The sequence below is a fragment of the Mercenaria mercenaria genome, chromosome 17 (assembly GCF_021730395.1).
Source record: "Mercenaria mercenaria strain notata chromosome 17, MADL_Memer_1, whole genome shotgun sequence".
Taxonomy (NCBI): Eukaryota; Metazoa; Mollusca; class Bivalvia; order Venerida; family Veneridae; genus Mercenaria; species Mercenaria mercenaria.
Genome location: NC_069377.1, coordinates 24,324,378 through 24,344,042, shown reverse-complemented (window position 1 = coordinate 24,344,042; position 19,665 = coordinate 24,324,378). Strand labels below are relative to the sequence as shown.

The 19,665-nt window shown below is 34.7% G+C and overlaps 1 protein-coding gene across 2 annotated transcripts in view; it reads right to left on the bottom strand.

The window, feature by feature from the left end:
- Nucleotides 1-18,659, bottom strand: part of LOC123536602 (serine/threonine-protein kinase tricornered-like) — a 49,579-nt gene extending 30,920 nt beyond the window's left edge. The window contains exons 1-3 of one of the 2 annotated variants that reach the window (XM_045319928.2): nucleotides 18,503-18,659; nucleotides 4,080-4,219; nucleotides 1,982-2,033 (exon numbers count right to left, since the gene is read on the bottom strand). In XM_045319928.2, coding sequence (XP_045175863.1) covers nucleotides 1,982-2,033; nucleotides 4,080-4,204 — 177 coding nt within the window. In that variant the 5' untranslated portion in view covers nucleotides 4,205-4,219; nucleotides 18,503-18,659. Of the gene's footprint in view, nucleotides 1-1,981; nucleotides 2,034-4,079; nucleotides 4,220-10,387; nucleotides 10,541-18,502 lie in introns of those variants that run through there. The other variant, XM_045319929.2, reaches the window with a different exon arrangement.
- Between the last annotated feature and the right edge of the window lie 1,006 nt (nucleotides 18,660-19,665).

The following is a 19,665-nucleotide window of genomic DNA, read 5'->3' as shown; positions in this document are numbered from 1 at the left end:
ACAGTATTCTTGTGCTAAAAATTAAAGTATTTTTAGATAATATTACGTAATATTTTGATGATCAACCGTCGGTACATCACGGGTGACTTCCGCTGCAATTAACTCTTAGGGTGTCAAAAATTATTTGGAAGCCGCGGTCCTTCTGTTTTGATTAACACTTCCCGTTATGTAATGCCATAAATTCCAAGCCATCGTGAACACAAATTGTTGTTCAGGGAAAATCTGCATGTATCACGCGTGACCTTCATGACCTAACACTTTTAAAAATACTTAGGTTGTTATTTTTAGAACGAGGAAAGTCCCGCGGCGCGAAACGGCCAGCTCAGTAATTTTCCTTGACGTACTGGTAGCGTCGTGCACTTGTAGGAAAAAACCCCGGTGACGGTGTCTTTCTTTGCAAAGTACTCGATATATTTAAATAGTAACCACATGATCTTGTACGTAAATAATGATTACGAAATCCCATATTTTGAGTTAGTAAACATCCGGAATTTGTTTCTTTAGGAAAAGAACGATAAAGCGATTGATTATGAGACACGGGATAAAAACGATTCTGTTCAAATGGCCGTTAATCGGTATTATACATTTCTATCGGGTTGATAGATACGGTGATAAACGTATCGATGTGGGTTAAAATATTTTTCAAACAGGTATTTATCTTTTACTTTTTAGATATCATTGACAAAAAAATAGGTATCCAGCCGGAATCCCAGCTTTTAGAAGTTGGTGTTCCTCCTCAAAATCTGGGATCCTCGGGCCCCCGGGACACCGTTAGTGTCGAACCCTGCATTTTCCTTTTCAATGTAATGCATTTGGGAAAATTACTAATTTTATTAGGATGTGGTTTTTCTGCAGTTTAGTCATTACAGTGCAATCTTCCTCTCCTACTTTCCTTTAAAATTGAAAACAACAACACTGGATACTATGGTCTTCTTTATCTATCCCAGCAGCAAAGAGAATTAACAGGAGCAGAAATTTTCCTTTAACCTTTACCCTGTTATATTTCTAAAATAGACTTGTCCATCATTCAATTTGGTCAGTACCACTTATTATTCTAAGGAGTGTTCACTGAAAATTTACAGTCTGAATAGCAAACAGTGCAGACCATGATCAGCCTGCATGGAATTAGCAAAATGCTCAATGTATCCTGGATTTTGAATGATCCAAAAAGAAAATATATGGAAAATGGGGACCATGTAAACTGCCCGAATCCGCCGTAGTGCCCGAGTCCCCCACAGTGCTTGAGTCAGCCAGGGTGCCCGAGTCCCCCACAGAGCCCTAGTCAGCCAGTGTGCATGAGTCACCCACAGTGCACAAGTCAGCCACAGGGCTCAAGCCAATGATACATAAGCCAGCAGTGATTTACTATAATTCTACACAATCGAAATATTTCAAGCAATTTTAAGCAATAAGCGGGCCTGCAAACGAAATTGCTACGAATTTATACTGTTATTAACAAACAGCAATTGACAATGTTAAAAATTAAACTAGAATGGATACAGCTTTTTAAGTGGGCCATTAATTTTACAACGTTCGTTATCATCTCTTGAACTTGCCCGATTATGCAAATGCAAGAAGATAAATTATCTTAACCTATTTACCATATATAGCCCTAGAATCAATGAATTGTTTACGTTTAATCGAGACAGCCTCAGGGCTCAAGTCATTAATTTGTATTCTTGTTTATTAATTAAAACTTCATCTTTTTAAAAACTTCTTTGAAAATAAAAAAAACCATATAGTATTAACCGTCGTGAACTATTTTTTGGTATGGTGAATCATCAAATAATTGCACAAAACTGAAAACAACCACTGGTTCTGATGGCTTTCACTTCCCTTTGTCAGGCATCTTATTGAAAATTTAGCCTAAAAGTTCTGTCAAATAATGCAAGATACATTAGAGAACATGTAGTCTACATAGGCCCTCCAGTTGCCACTGACAACAGTTTACTATAATGGTAATAAACCACAGAATACCAACCTGTTCATCATTCAGACCATCTTCTTCCATCGTCTCTTCCAACTTGCGGTACCTGAAAGTACACGTTGAATCTTACACTTAACAAAAAGATGAAACAACTAGCCTCCAATTGTAACACAGCTTAGACAAGATTAGCGAGTTTTGATTTCTTAGTCCCCTGCTATAGTGGTCTAAATCCCTGACTTCTTTTCCTGTAGCAAAAAAAGCTCAAAATCGGAGGACCCCAAGATCCCACTCTTATTTTGCAATTTCTACCTTCTACTTCAATAAATATTGAAACCCCTGTGGAAGTACACATAAATTTAACAAGAGACTTGAAATAGAAACAATATGGTCCTATTTTTAAGCTTGTGACTAAACAGGGCTCAAACTTACAACATACAGAAGTTATCGAGGCAATAAAGATTTCAGGAAGAAATTCAGGTACTGAAATTTCAGATGATAGCTAGATAACGAAGCCACTTTAGTGAAAAACTGTCACAAATTTCCTGTCCTTGTTCAGTTTTCTATTTTATCTCAATACAACAGACCAGGCATGTCATATGTTAGTTTCTATCTTTTATTATTTCCGGCCTACATGTCTCCTTTGTTTGCCTGTCTGGTAATCATCCAAATATACTTTTTATTTCTTTCCTATTGGGCAAATTGAACAAGCAATTACTGCACTTGGTACATGTTGCAAAATGTCAAGTCTCAAATTGAGATAATGTTTCCATACAGATAATAGGCACCAAGGAATACATTATTACATGGGATTTCTGCCAGCTTTTTTAACTAGAGGGAAATTTTGTTTCTTGTATAGATTTTGACTGGCAATACAGCAGGAAAAATATTTATACTTTTGATATTCGTATGAAAGCCATTTCGCTATCGTATTATTTTATCTAATGGTACCATCGTAAACACCGATATCGGATAAGTATTTACTTATTTACTAAACAAAGTATGCACAAAAAGGTGTCAACACTGATAAAATATTGAAGTGTCTCTACATAGGGAAGTGCAACTGCATTAACTGACATACATAATTTATAAATAAAATATACTTCCATTTATTCAACAGCATTATGTTTTCTTAACACACTGGGGAGAACGTGTTCTCCTTAACTTAATAATTTGTAACGGATGTAAAAGAGTGGAGACACCTGCCACTCTATATTCCAGGTAGCAGTTACAAAGCTGTGAGGTGTACTTATTCAACCTGCTGTCTTATCGTTACTTGCAGTCTTATCAGAGCATTTAATATGAGCCGTGCCATGAGAAAACCAACATAGTGGCTTTGCGACCAGCATGGATCCAGACCAGCCTGCGCATCCACGCAGTCTGGTCAGGATCCATGCTGTTCGCTTTCAAAGCCTATTGCTATTAGAGAAACTGTTAGCGAACAGCATGGATCCTGACCAGACTGCGCGGATGCACAGGCTGGTCTGGATCCATGCTGGTCGCAAAGCCACTATGTTGGTATTCTCATGGCACGGCTCATATGATCATCTAGATATTAAATTTTCAATGCGAAATGAATCATTTATAAATGTTTATACTACCTCAACAAAACTTGAGTCTTTCTGTAAGCAGATTTCTTATTATTGTAACATATTAAGACACTTTAAAACACATAAAGAGACCTAAATAAAGCATTGTCAGAATAAGTTCAATCTATAGTACATGAAAACAAAAATATACAATAAGACTATTCAGATCTTCAAAATTTCTCTGTGTGTGCGATTGTGTGCATTCAGGTATAGCGTCTTCTACTACAATTTTTCAGTCACGGACACAGTTTTGAGACAGTAATGGTTTCAGCCGACATCATTATACTGAGCAGACCCATTTTACAGATTATGTTTAACAATAATCTATATCTAAAATCTAATATCCTTCTATTGTAATATGGTTCAAGGATATATGAAACTGTAAAATTTTATACTGAAAGTTAAACTTGATCAAGTGATCATAGTCCTTTTATCATCCATAACTGTCAACTCATACTGCAAACAACTTCGACATGACCTTTTTTTTTTTCATTTCACTTAATGCAGTCTGCCATTAAGATTTATTGCGCATAATTATTACAAGCAATTATATAGGGTTACGTTACCTTGTTTCTCGTTCTTCATGTTGTGATATGAGATTGGAATAGTAATTTTCTAGCGTAACTTTTGCTCTCGTCACTTTGTCTATCGTGTGGTTGCTAATTTGCATTTGTTCCCCAACTGTGGCCATCTTGGAGTTGCGACTCTGAAAACATACAACTCATGGTTTAAATAAAATTATTAAAAATCGTTCCTGTAGCAGCCAGAAATTGAACCCACGTCAGCAAGACGACAGCCTGGTGATAACAAATCTATCAATCTACTAATAGCATTGATGCAAAAATCCTCTTGTGTGTTTTGCAAATACTGCTGATAAAAAATCTTTACAGCATCACACCGAGGGGTGTATTTTAGCAGCAACCATGCATATTTTGAAAGAAAAACAAACACTTCCATCCATCTATGAAATATGTTCCATGTGACTCGCTAAAACTTCAAAAGCCATATAGCAAAACAATATTCAATACATTCTCTTTGATACAGATGTTTGCTGAAAGCGATTGTGAATCTTTTTATTTCACAATTTAACAGACAACATTATTGGTACATAATTATCAGTGTGTTCATTTTAGAAATAACACTTAATACATGTACAACTTAATATCAACATTGATAGGATTTAAATGTTTCTTAGTACATTTTGTATGTGCATAAAAGTATTCCCTTTCTATAGTGTGCAACCTACTTTTTTGACCAATCAGAGCAAGTTATTTTTCAAAAAATGTGGTTTCTTATTCCTTAAGACCAAGGTGACTGTAGCAATAATTTTCGAAGAACAGCTCTACACACTGAAGAGCATTGACTGAATGCGCATGCGTACCAATGACCGCCCCTTCATCGTATTTCAAAGGAAGGCGACACTTTTTTGTTAGTCAAAGGTAGGCAGATATCACACTATGTCAGATAGAGTCCATGAAGAGAATTCTTCGAGAAAAAGAAACCTCGGTCAGTCACTCCCTATCAGTTTCTTTTTCACAAAGAATTCACTTTTTAAACTCTATCTATAACGTAGTATTCATAGACAAACAATGTACCAAACAAATTTACAAGTAATTTTAGGCGTAATGCAGTTATGTCATACTGAACCTAATGTTGTGACAGAAGGTTGCAGCATACTGTGTGCATTTAGTACAGCTCGTTTGAAAACTGTATTTTCATACATTATTACAGCAGGGTTAGTAAGGACAACAGATTTATAACATACAATCACATATAGTACTTGTTATGTTACACAGATAGTAAATTATACTAAAAGTGTCATTTATTTTTGTAGTGGACCCAGTAGTGACATATGTTAAACATTATTTAAGTGAAACCGGAGACAGATGGATGTACAGGTTATGTTATCATTTTACTGGACAAGGTTATGCCCTACCCTATCAGCTGATAATTATACAATGTACTCTATCTAGGCCATCTTCAGGCAGCCATTATGGTCTGGGTATGTTCCAAAAAGACGTTTTTCAGCATTTAGTACAAACAATACTTGTTAAGATTTTATGAACTTGCATTTTTTGCAAGTTGAAATTTTGGGTTTAATGATCTGCATCTCTATCAATGTTTTTTCGCTGTGAAATCAGTTAGTTCAGTGTATTTATTCTTTTTAAGACTGCTTGGGGCTATTAATGGATCTTCACACTGGATACATGCCTCCTTTTGTTTTGTGCATAATGACATTCAGAGGAAAGAATTAAAGGGAGGTAACTGTACATATTTTCTTGGCCAATGAAAATGATGGACCCTTTTTTTTTCTAAAGTATTAGCAAAATTTGAACTATATCAATCCCATTCTGTGACTTTATCCACTGGTACCTGCCTCAGTAACTCGCAGACATTTGTACGCAACTTGTGTATCTCCATGTCAAAATAAAAAATGTCATGGCTGGATGAAACCTACAAACCCTTTCGATAGCAGACACCAAATCTGGACCAGATTATGACCAATTCATGTTCTAGATTCTGTTCTAAGGTTCACCTCTACAGTAATTAATGGTACATTTTTAGACATCTTTTTATGTCTGCTGTCTATTAATTCTGCTGGGGAAACTTAGAATGTACTACATTTAGCAATGATATCAGCCTTTTAATTAAAACTCTCCTGAAAGATGGAACAAAACAGAATAATGATACTTGTTCACAAAAATATCAACTTGCTTCAAAGCTCCCTTTGATTCAAATGAGCCACACCATGAGAAAACCAACATAATGCGTTTGCTATCAGCATGAATCCAGACCAGCCTCAAATCCGTGCAGTCTGGTTAGGATCCATGCTGTTCGCTTTCAAAGCCTAGAAACCATTAGCAAACGGCATGGATCCTGACCAGACTGCGCAGGCTGGTCTGGATCCATGCTGGTCGCAAATGCACTATGTTCGTTTTCTCATGGCGCGGCTCAAATAATGTATCCTTTAGATTCCAATACTCTTTTAGTTGCCACTCACCTGCAGAGAAACTCGAAACAGTAAATATTTATTTCCCTTGACAATAAGCAGACGGCATGAGTAATAAACAGGGACATGAATTTTACAGGTGAAAACTGATCTATATCTGCTGATTTATTTATTTTATTTTGTTGGGTTTAACGTCGCACCGACACAATTATAGGTCATATGGCGACTTTCCAGCTTTGATGGTGGAGGAAGACCCCAGGTGCCCCTCCGTGCATTATTTCATCACGAGCGGGCACCTGGGTAGAACCACCGACCTTCCGTAAGCCAGCTGGATGGCTTCCTCACATGAAAAATTCAACGCCCCGAGTGAGGCTCGATCCCACATCGATGAGGGGCAAGTGATTTGAAGTCAGCGACCTTAACCACTCGGCCACGGAGGCCCCCTATATCTGCTGAAACAGCCTAGTTTATTGCATGATGAAAACAAAGCTAAACTTTTCAACAGCTTGACATGCAACACAAGTTGCCATAAACAGGTACTAATTAGGTAGACTGTGAGTGCTGTTAATGTGGAAAAAATGATGTTCTTTTTATAAAATAATGTACTTTTGTAGAAAACATTAGAAATCCTGAATTCTGGTCATGTCGAATTCATGCCGAATAGAAATATGAAGGGAAGTTGGTTGTGAATATCCTTAATGAAGCCCCAAGTGCTATTAAACAAACCAACAACCATGCCTTTCTGGTGACCGGTTCACATTTTTAGGCTATTTTTCTGTCTCAAAAACAGATAAAGTGTGGGTGCTATATGAATACTACCAGAACAGAGAGAATATTACAGAATCTGAACTAGGGCTCTGCCTCAGGTAGAATATTAATTAAATATGCCCTGTCAAAATGTATCTATGTTACCATACTGCCTTTTCTAAATGGCCTGAGATCAGTGCAAAAAAAAAAAGTCTAATATGCATTTTTCAAACGTTACAAAAACCTTTCCTAAAAATAGAATTAACCTGACTTAATATTTCTTATAACTGCCTTAACAACTTTTTTAACTTTCATAAAAATGCAAATTTGTGACCGATGTTGCACCCAGTCTGATCTTTTCAGTGTATTAGATGATCTTAAATCTCAAATGGCAGCTTATCTTCTCTTTATATACATCTTAAATTTTAAACCTTTTCACTTTCAATCTTGTTTAAGTATCAACACTGATTCAACATACAGTAATCATTGAAAAGATATAATATTGGAATTAATTTCTGGTATCTTAAATATCTGCTAAGCAGTGTTGGAATTCTATCTTTATCTTATATGTATGATGCATTCATAAGACGTGCATTATTTCTAGCTATGCCAGAAATGATACTGCGACTGAAATATGCGTTTGAAAAAAACAATATCTGGCTCCATCCCTCCAAATGACACACCTCAACCCTAACCACAGTTCATTTGCCTGTGAAGGGGAATTGGATTTTTCCCCAAGTTAGAGTGATCTGAAGTCCTGGCAACTTTTCATGTAGTGAATAAAGGACCCCCATTAGACCCCAATCTTCTTTTCAACTTCCACATATTCTACTTCAATTTAATACTAACCTTAAACCTGCTGGTGGCAAGTGATTCTGCCTTTGCGACCAGTGCAGACCAAGATCAGCCTGCACATCCAGGCCCTTCCCCAGCCGCAGAAGGCGCCGCGCTACCGCGGCGCTTAAACACGAAATACAGCTTCCCGCAGCGCTTAAATATCCCGCGCGGTGCCTCAATTATTAGCGCGGCGTCTTAAATCAGTAAGCGATTTCATCCCCGTGAGATACCTCATGTGTAGTGTATATGTAATTTCCCTGTTGACATGCCTCGACGATTTTTTTTGATCAGCAAATTACGTCACGGCGAGTGCACACAGGTAATGAGAATCAATGAAGTGTTAAAACTAATTGATAAATAGTATGGATCCTGTGAAATGTCAAAAAGGGGTGCGTAAGCGGCCAGCTGATTACTAAGCACGTGAAAAGTGCCTAGATTTCTTTGTGCAAATTTAAATTAGACCGTTGTTTAGTATAATAACAAGTATATATCAATGCAGTTTGATTCTACTGTAATTTAAACTAGAAAATGCACAAATTTTAATGAATATCGAAAGTAAAAGTACGTTAGAATGTCCGTTCACGAGTCTTATTACTCCCGATGTCGTATGCAATTTTCCATATTTCCTTCAAAAAAAGCTGACAGTCGGTGTATTTTTTAAGGATGAGAAACATCAAAATTTGAGGAACTATCTCTAGTTTACCCTAGTACGTCATGTAACTGAGTAAAAACTACTTTCAGACAACATTCCGAAAGTGTACCGGTATCCGGATAGTATATATTGGATATGCGTTTTAGTAAACTTTAACCTGACTGTAATAGTACTTTTCTGTTAATGAAATATTGATGAAAGACCTGATCAATACAACATGACTTGTGATAATTATTAGTTTACAATGTGACCTGAAACAGGCTTAAACTACGTTGTTTACAACATGATCTTGGTTTCAAGATTAAGCTAAATATATAAGGCCCTCCACTATTTCATATTCATATGAATAAGTTGACATTCTTGGTGACATTTTTTAAGAGAAAGGCTTGAATGTTAAACCTAAACTATAAAGTAAGTAAGAAGGCTTTGTAAACTTTGTTACTGGTTTTGGGAAGATTTACCCCTTAAATTTATTCTGTGACATTTCCTTTAAGTGTGCAATAAAGATAAATGGAATACATATTAACTATAGACATCTAGAAATGCAACTACTGCTATGATAACTTTCAGGTCGAAAAGAGCACACTGCCCCTTTCGGACAGCACTCTGTCCCATTTTGGCAGCACCCTGCCCTTTTTGAGCTCTAGAAATAACACTATATGATATATTGATGGTTATATCATTATGTGAAAATGTAGAAGTAATGAAATACATGTTGTTGTGTTTTTTTGCATATGGTATACTTAAAAAAGCACCATTTGGGTTCGATTTTTTTTAAAAAATCAAACACGAGAGGGGGTACCCCTCCCGCACCCACCCCTTATCCTGCCACACAAACTTTACCCCAGCGCCTTAAAAAATTTCTGGGGAAGGGCCTGACATCTGTGCAGTCTGATCATGGTCTGCACTGTTCGCTATTCAGTCAGTAAATTTTCAGTCAACACCCCTTCAAATGATAAATGGTACTGCTCAAATTAAATGATGGACCAGTCCATTTTAGAAATTCAGCAGGGTTGAGGTTAATGAAACCCCTGTAATTTGCTATGTAATTTACTATGCAATAAGTATTAAACTATTTAGGGATGGTGTTTCTATGTAATCAATCACATTAGTAAACATATGGATGTAATTTACATTCAATGATGAAATCAAATATAATGATTATATGTTTTGCTTGTTGCCTTAAGGGGAGTTCTATGATACTTTTATGGCTTTATGATGTGCAAAAGCTTGAAGCAAACCTATGTAAATTCATGCACATAGTATCAACAAAAAATTTGTATGTATTCAAACTTTAATAATAACAACAACCAAAAATTATAAAATAGAGGAGCGTGATGTTTTCTTAGAAATTTTGAATCATTTCAGTTTTATTCGCAGCAATTACAGATAAAATGACTATAAAATAATGGAGCATGATATTCTCTTAGAAATTTTGAATCATTTCTATTTTATTCTTGCAATTACTGATAAAATGATAATTATAAAGCTTGATTTTAAAACGATAACATTTTAATGTAACCACATAAATACGTACTGTAAACAAGAATCTCTCAGATTTATTAGTAACAAAATTTACATGTTATTTAATGTACAGAATGGAATATAAACTTAATGATTCTTGGAACACAAATTTTTGTTTTATTTTAGTAACAAATACAGATAAATCAAAACTTGCCCCAACTTACTTTCTCTGTATGAAATATCCTTTTAAATGAATGAAATTAAAACCTCAATTTAGTACATATTAAGTACAATACACAATACACATCAGTACACATACACTTATTTCACATTACTCCAGACACATGGCGTGCACACAAATTATATTACACAAAATTTAAGCACAAAGATTCTGTATGTTTTGTGGGCCGAATCACATAAAAAAAAACTGATCCAAATACTTCTAGATATAAAATTTCACTACATCACCGAAGATCAGCCTACCATGCATACTTCCTCGGGCCACTAAGCGTTCATCTGATGTCATTTTAACTGTCACGACATGATTGTATCATTACATTGATCCATATATCCTTATATATACTTATGTCATTCTAGCCCTCTAATTAATTATATAAAATCACTTGTCTAAATGTATTGACCAACTGTCTTTAATACATCCAGTTTGACATGAAACAGAAAATGTTAACATGTGCACTCCTTTTACTAGGCCAAAAGAATGCCCTTGCATAATTAATTAAATATGTTGTAGTCTACAGGTGTTACCACCTGTGATTTTGCATTTATTTGATTGTTAAATAATACATATATTATTGTATTTTAAATTCTGTAGGGGTTTCTCAAGAACTTTTTGTTAACAATGCTCCAACAACAGCTCTGTAATACCTCAAATTTTATGAGATACATAACAGAAACCTTGTTAAACTTTTCATTATATGAAATTGACTAAACCTGTGATCATCAGATACAAAATGCCGCCACATCCTAACTCTCCTCTATGTGATATAAAGACAAGTTCTTCACTGTGACCTTGACTTCTGAGCCATTGGCATGGCTATTCCATGTCACACATTGTCTTGTAATGACCAGTTTTGAAATACTACTGTGCACAACAAGTTTACACCCAGATACAATTTTGCTAATACACAAACATCCAAACAGAAACACACAATACGCACAAACAAGGGAAACACTACATATTATTATATACATTTGCTATCATCACGGTGGGGGCTTCATATGCTGATGACACTTTTGAAACTACGAGTGCTGACTTTAGCGACAAAGCCTGCAAGCAGCCCGCTGCAAAAACCAATCTGCTACTGCAACATTACAGAAGACCGCTAAAAGGACTAAAGTTGTATAAATACGCCGCAGCATTCTGGTCTGGATCCATGCTGGTCGCAAATGCACTATGTTGGTTTTCTCATGGCGCGGCTCAATTATTGCAACAGCTGGTTTATACTATATCATGTAGGTAAGAAAAACTGATACATTATTCATCATTGTTTGACCACTAATTACTAGATCAAACAACCAGTACAACATTTACAACACATACAACAATGTTTGACCACCTCCATAATGTACTACTATCAAACCACTGTCTAGTGACTGAGACAGCATGTTACAGAATGACTTTTACATAATGTCACAATAAAATGACCATGTACCATGAATTCAAATGCTTGCAAATGGCATACCTTCATGATGATGTGCAACACTCAATATAATACTCAACACAATAGCTATTTTAGGAGACTGCTTTTAATGTTTTTGGGAGAAGCGATATAAGAACTATTTTTTCAACTAGACAGTTTCCCCATCCTTCATGCACATTTACCATATAATCTTAACCTACTGTACCAATACAATATTCTGGACAATACTTTATCACCAACATGTTTTTTTTTAAATACATCTTTTGTTTACTAACAATTAGTCCAAATAACTTGATCTAAATCACTGATTATGAGAGGTCAATGGACTACAAATGGACAATACCCTGGTTAGTATTATCTCTATCTACCACTATCTCAATGCCAGTGGCTATACACTGGATGGTTCAGTCTGTCAGTTAGTGATGTGTCTAATGAACATATCTATCTAAACCAGATGCTTCGCCCTGAACTGAGATGAACTTGCCAATAAAATATTTTCCAAGATATTTTTTGTGATACCTTTTATTTGACTGGCAGAAAATGCAGGTTTAGAAATTCACATGTAGATAACAGATTACTAAATCTCTAGAAATTCATCTAGATCATTGTAATGTCTTCAGCAAAAAGTCCCCACACTCTCCCCACAGCGCTAAGTTCTCCCTGAGAATTTTCATTTATTAAAAGAATAACTAGGATACAATACCCTTAATGGTCATATTGCAAGCCAATATCTTTCTTTTTTCTACAGAACAGCGGCTAAATAAATTGATATATTAAATGAACAATTAACATAGTCAGAACCGTCATATACAAATGAGACATTAAACTGCTCTAAATTACCAATTGTAAAAAAATCATGAATACTAAGAAACGTCATCCCCTAAAATATAACTTGCTGGATCTAATACAAATTTGGATTCTGACCATTAAATCAAGAAATCAAAGAAGCATTCAGGAAAAAAATAATAAAAAATTGACAAAGGTTGTCACCTTCTTTACAGTGTACGAAATTCAGATTTGAATCCACTAGCCCGTTCGGGCTACCAGATTGGAAATTTTCCAAGCCCGACACCAATTTCACTAGCCCGAACTTAAATACCTTAAAATACATATTTTTTGCACCATATAACATTTTGTTAAAATACAGACATCTCTATGCATGTTTGAAGAAAAGACATACTGGTACTGATGATAAACCCGAACAGAAAATGGTTTTTTACCTGTAACTTTTTTATTTCTGCAAATTGAAATCAATGGTCGGTATCAAAATAAAGCTTAACCTTTGCTGAAAACTTTACATAATTCAAATTTATATTTAGTAAGCAAACTCACTCGAAGTGAGGGCCTGAAAGAGGTATGTAAAAAGGGGACTTTATGAACATTGACTGATGATAAATTCGAACCCTTTGTCATTTACAAAATTTTCTTGGTATTATTATATTGAAACATTCCCAAAAGCTGCAACAGTCATTCCTGATCAAGTAATGAAAAGTTAACAAATGTCAGGCCTTCATGTTTCGACAGTGAGCATGCGCAAAAAAATACCTCTTCCCCATTAATTTTGGATAAATATTTTTTATACTAATTATGTAAGTCATTTATTTATACAGAATATTTTACAAATTTTTTTTGTTTACACCAGTTGGTGTTGTAAGTGGAAACTATTAGATGGTGTGTTCAATTTATAAATAACCAATTGCAATCGAATATTCCTAGTGTTCGACTTTATCATCTGTCCGGGTTTATCATCAGTACCAGTACAGTACATGTTTGCCATGTTTTTTGAAAAAATTTAACTCTAAATACTCCAGTCCAGATCAGCATTGTCAGAGTCCAAAAGCATCGGACATGACACTCTTGCCAAAACAAAATCTAAACTGTTACGCCGATTTTTTAGGATCCACTCGCCATTACTGCAACTAGGACTGTGACAATTTGCAAGATTTAATAACGAGTGCTGAATACACATTTACACACACACTGATAGTATAATTTAAGCTCCGCCTACGCAGGTACTTGTGAGATTTCGCGAGAAGTATGAAAAGCTAATCAATTATCCGTTACGCTAGAGGTGATGTATTCAGCCAATTAGCGCTGTGGTTACGTCTTTGACACTGTGTTTGATTGTCAATACGTGAGAGTGCAAAACCAACAATTATCCCATAAGCGTTTCTCAGTCTGGACGCAGTACTCGTTTAATTAGCATGATTTTTTAAACAAATTAGGAAAATTCGGTAGCCTGGTCGGGCTTGTACCTGCGGAAAATCGGTAGCCCGAGCTGAAATTTGGTAGCCACGGGCTGTCGGACTACCGTGAATTTCGAACACTGTCTTTAACAAGAAAATAAACCCATCAAACTTTTATTTGTCTTGGTGAACATGATGAAACAAGAAAATATGACTTGAGTTTAGTGCCCAAACAGCCAATAAATGACAACAATGAAATCAACACGGCTATTGCTACATCAGCAGCAAGTCAAATATAACATGACAGGGGACGGCCATCAAACACATGCTTTTTTTGTCTCATCAAAAAGAAAAGGTAGGAAAAAGTTAATCAAGACTGACAGTTTCTACCTAATAGACAACTGACCTTTAGTCAAGGGTAAAGCATACAAGACATTTACTTTGTGTTCACCTGTAGAAAAGATGTTAAAGATGAATTAACTGTTACTGAATAGGTAATGTTTTAACAGTTAAGGTAGTTCTGCACGTTTGGATCGAAATTATTTCTACAATGTAGAATTTGATTAAACACTGATTTTTCAAAACTTCAGAATATACCTAGAAAATTAAGCAAATAAAAAAGATAGGGTCGTGCGCTTGATTTTTTGCTAGACTGATTTGAAAAATAGGGACCTCACGCAATATTTCATAATGAGAGTCTATGGGAAAATCATAACTTTCTTAACATTTTCGCGAATAGAAATTTTTCTACAATGTAGATTTTGATGAAACTTCTCACAGTTGTAAATAAAGACATGGCCTATAATTTGATGAAATATAATATATAGGTCCGTGTGCTTATTTTTGAGATATTTGACCATGATTAAAGTAAACCGGACATTTCACGCTAATTTTAGGACGTTATTTTGAATTATTTAATATGTGATATGTTTTAATATCATATTTTGACTTTATAATATAGCAACAGTACCATTGTAATAAATTTACTCACAGGTTGCAATTAATTCATAAAATGATTTTCTGTTCCGTACGCCGAATCCAGTCTTTATTCTACGTTTTCCGGAAAAATGGCGTCACGCCATCACTTCCGGTTTATCAAACGTGCAGAACTACCTTAATACCTAATTCAACTCTATAACATTAACCCTAGAGCTCTTGTCAATGTAAATGTAAGGTTTTCTAGTGTTTACCAGTATGCTCCTTGTATGTCACTGACCTTAGATGTTACAGACCTGGCTCTTGCATATTTTTTTAATCATACTTGAAGCTGCACACCTCCAGATTTTTGTCATTTTTTTTTTCAAAATTCCGAAAATGCTTTCAGTAGTTAGTAACTGCAATAAGAAGAAAATATAAAGTGATTTGGTCCATTTTTAATATGAACTTTTTGTCTATAAGCTTGTTTTTGCAGTTCAATGAATACACCAATCTCCTTCCTTGAAATGCACATTAAATTTGATATAAAATCAATAACCTATGTAATTGATAATGTTCAAGTCCAATAGCTTAAAATTGCAAGGCAAACCTACCACCTAGATATGCAAACCAATAACAAATAACCTATAATTGTAAAAGATAGCAACCTTGCAAGTTAAGTTAATTGGCGCACCAGTTCACCAAAGCCTAAAATGTGCCAATATAATGATCCAACATTTGGAATCATGCCACGATCTTCACATGTTGCTATTGTTTTCTGTACACTATAGTTTTCTATTCATATACTGAAATATTGATCAAGATAGTTGACCTGTTGGTTTAAGATCAGCCGCTACGGTTTTCCGACACTTACGTCTTAGTCATACATTTATAATTATAGATTACAGATCGTATAATAATCATCATAAATCATGAGATTTTCAAGTTGACAACTGTACTAAAAATATCATACTGCATTATATATTTATATTAATCAAATTGGAATATACGCAAGTGGTTTCTGGATATACATGTACATTTTGTCCAACTTGGTATTTTCACAAGGGGGATTTTGTCCACCTTGATAATTTCACAGGATATCGTCCAGGAAGACCAGAAACGGGGGTGGGGGGGATTTTGTCATACATTAATTTTTGACTACATTTTACCTATTTTACATTTACCTTTTTATCTCACCTTAACAATATTTGGGTGAAGAATTGTGATTACAAAATGTCTGTCGGTCTACACTTAATTTGACAGTACAATAGAGGCCTGTGTTTTGACGAAAGTTTAAGCCTGTCTGTCAGGTCTAGTCAGTAGTTGGGACTGCAACTTTTTCAGCTTTGGGAGTCCCAGGACTGCAACTTGAAATTGCTAGTGAGAACCCTGGTACAGTCATAAAATTTGTACTTGTTGTTCAAACTGCACATTCTGAATTGTGAAAAACTGTCCTTTTACACTGGTTAATTTTTTGACATCCTCACTAGCAATTTACTTATAATGGCTTTAATTAAAGAAAGATGTCCAGTTACTAGAAGTTAAGCCTCCATCTATAAGGTTTAGACAAACCAATTCCTGGTCCTTCTTTTCAGTTTGCAAGAACTTGCCATTGCCTTCAGAAGTTACTGAAAAGGTGGAGGTTGTGGTAATACTAATTGTCCTAAGAAAAAAATATGTTGGAAAAAATGCCTGCATGATGACCTGCACATGTACATGTATACACTATACTGTCAAATTTTGTTAACTCAAACTCATATTAAGCCACTCAAAACTCTGGCAAATCTCTATATAATACATTATAATTGTTCTACCTCTAATTTCTCCAAGACTGATGACTTAACTCTTGAATCAGACTGGTGACTTAACTCTTGAATCAGACCTCTTGTCCAGACTCCAGACTGGTACATGACATGTACAGTACATTATAGTGTTACAAACACCATTGCAAATAAACAAAAGGTGTATGCTAAATCTTAATATTTCAATTTTTCTTGATCAGTTAGGATTTTTTATAACTGATTTGATCTTTCAAACCATATTTGAAAATAACAAATGGTTGTATTTGTCTAATATTACAGGTGATAAAGATCTGCTCATCCAAATGCAGGTTTTATGAAAAAATGATATAATGGACTGGTCTAAAATAAGTAAAACATTATAGAATATTCGCCTTCCTGTTTGCAATGTTACATTTTGAAGTGCCAATACTTTTAACATACATGATAGTTCTTTAAAAAAATTCTAAGCTTTATGTTATAAAAATTTCCTAGGTACTTCAATGTTAAAATTTTGATTAAATCTGTTAAGACATCAGTATTACCTACTGATCATGTGTTATCAACATTAGAATAAACATAAATTTAAAAGTTTATTAAAACAAATAAAAAACAGAATCAGAACTGACTGCTTTCTCATGAAATCACAGGTCACTGATCAATACATAAAACGCCTAGATTGATTAATAAATAAAAAGCAAACAAAGCCTCTTAATTTGGAAACACAATCTCATTTGGTAATTATTGGTTCATATTTATAAATATAACACGCAGTGTCTAGCGGTACACACTCTAGTTTGTTAGAGGTTGTTTAAGGGAATGCACCTCATTTTCCCTGATATTTTGGGTTATCTACATGTGAAATATCAAATAAAATTTAACCTAAAAGATGAATCTAAATAGTTTACAGATGCCAGCATTCAACCGACTGTAATGCCTAATGGTTATCAAATGCATGTGAGGAAAACATTTACCATAAATATTATTTAAAAAAATGGTTTTTCACAATCTATCAATTTAACAAAATTAATTTCATCTATTTTATTTTGTGCCTGGTTGATTAATCATGATTTATCAATGTTTGGTGTTCCTCAGCTATTAACATTTCGAAATAAAAATCTTGGCAACTGGATGAATTCTGGTATCTGTTAGTGTTATAAACCATTTCGATAAAAAGTGTATTTTTGTTTCATAGAATGAAAATTTATGTATGGCAAGTTCCACCCCATCACCTACTGAAAACGAACAAACTGCTGATGGTCTAATGATAATAATTTTAATTTAATAAATCAGCCTACGCTAGACTGCTTTAAGGCTGTTCTAGGAATTATATGAACACATTCTAAATGCCAGTGTTTGTTTTATCAGCTTTTTAAACTGTGTACAAAATGAGACTTTTAGTCTTTTAAATGTAAATAGTTGTCCTGTGAGGCTGCACGTGTACCGTATTTTAATCAAATCACAATTATAATCTTTTAGAGTGAGCCGATTACTGAAAATGATGAATGTCAGAATGGTACTGTACATCTCTAATCTGTAACACATCCAGCCCCTACTTGGCCCTAAGGTTGAGAGAAAAAGATTAAATTGTATAATGTCATGTGTCAGCAGCTAGCTGCTACTGAATTTAAGAGGTTTACTTAGATTAATTGTTGCTTGTGTTGACTCTGCTGACCAGAGGGTAATTTTGAAGTGTCTATATGCCTGCAAGTGCAAGGGTCTTTTAATTTCTTCGAAAAAAACTGTTCTCTGAACATAATGAAATTATGCCGTTCACTTGAAATAACAAAAAGTCTTACCCGGCCTTTAAGGAACTTATTTTTTAATCTCCAAATTTCCCTTTTTAGGTGAAAAATTGATTAATTAGACGTCACAGCTCTTTTCTTTCACTTTTCAGTCACTTTGAGAGCCGCAGCGCATCCGTTAATAAATTGTACATCCGCAGATCAGATGGTACCATAAAATAGTTCCAATATCACATACTTTGAAATTAAATTCCACCAGAATCGTTTATTCGTAATAAATTTGAGAACAATATCGATATTTTGGGATAAATACAGCTTAATTACACTTCTTCAAGACCTTTAAAATTATTTTTCTAGTATCATACAATTTATTCATACGCGATTTACAGAATATTTTTTGACGAAATTTTATAAGGTCGTAATAGTTATTTCCCTTTAAATAGCGGTGTTACGAGGATTCTTCATTTATTGAGGTGGTATTGATAGATTATAGCAAATGTCTCTCTTTCTGTGAAAGAAGATGTTTAAAATCGAATAGATCTATACAAGATACTAAAAATATTTTGGCAGTGGCCCAGCTCAGTTACTAATTAAAGTGCAATTGTTTTTATCTTGTTACTCCATCCTTTTCAACATTTTAACAACATTTGTCACTTTCATATTCTAACTACCGCTGAAAGAACTGTCTTTTAGCTTTTTTTCTTTTATTCTGTACTAATCACCGACGTGCACCCTGCCCACTATACTCGCGAGATGAAGAGATATATAGATAGATATTAACGTCGGATACGCAGACACTTTTTTCACACAAATGTACTGTTCATACGTTAGTCAACTGAAATAAAAAGTCGTTTACCGAAAATCCGACCACAGTATCATATACATGTATACTTATATACATGGTCATCGATTTTTTTCATTTGACTAACAGTACGTAACATCTGTGTAAAAAGGAATTTTTGAGAAAAAAAAATACACTGGACCAGTACTTGTGGTCGGATATAGTGTAACAAATTAACATTGCCTCATGAACTTTTTTCCGATAAACACATCACCTGACGGAAAATGTAATCATTTGTTTCAGCATACTCAACTTATATTGATCATTTATGAAATAAGGTGCTACCTTATTTTAGGTAGAGCTTTCTTGAAAAACGGACAATATCTTCCTGGACGGGACAAAATTTTCCCCTGCTCAATTTGACTAAGGTGTACAA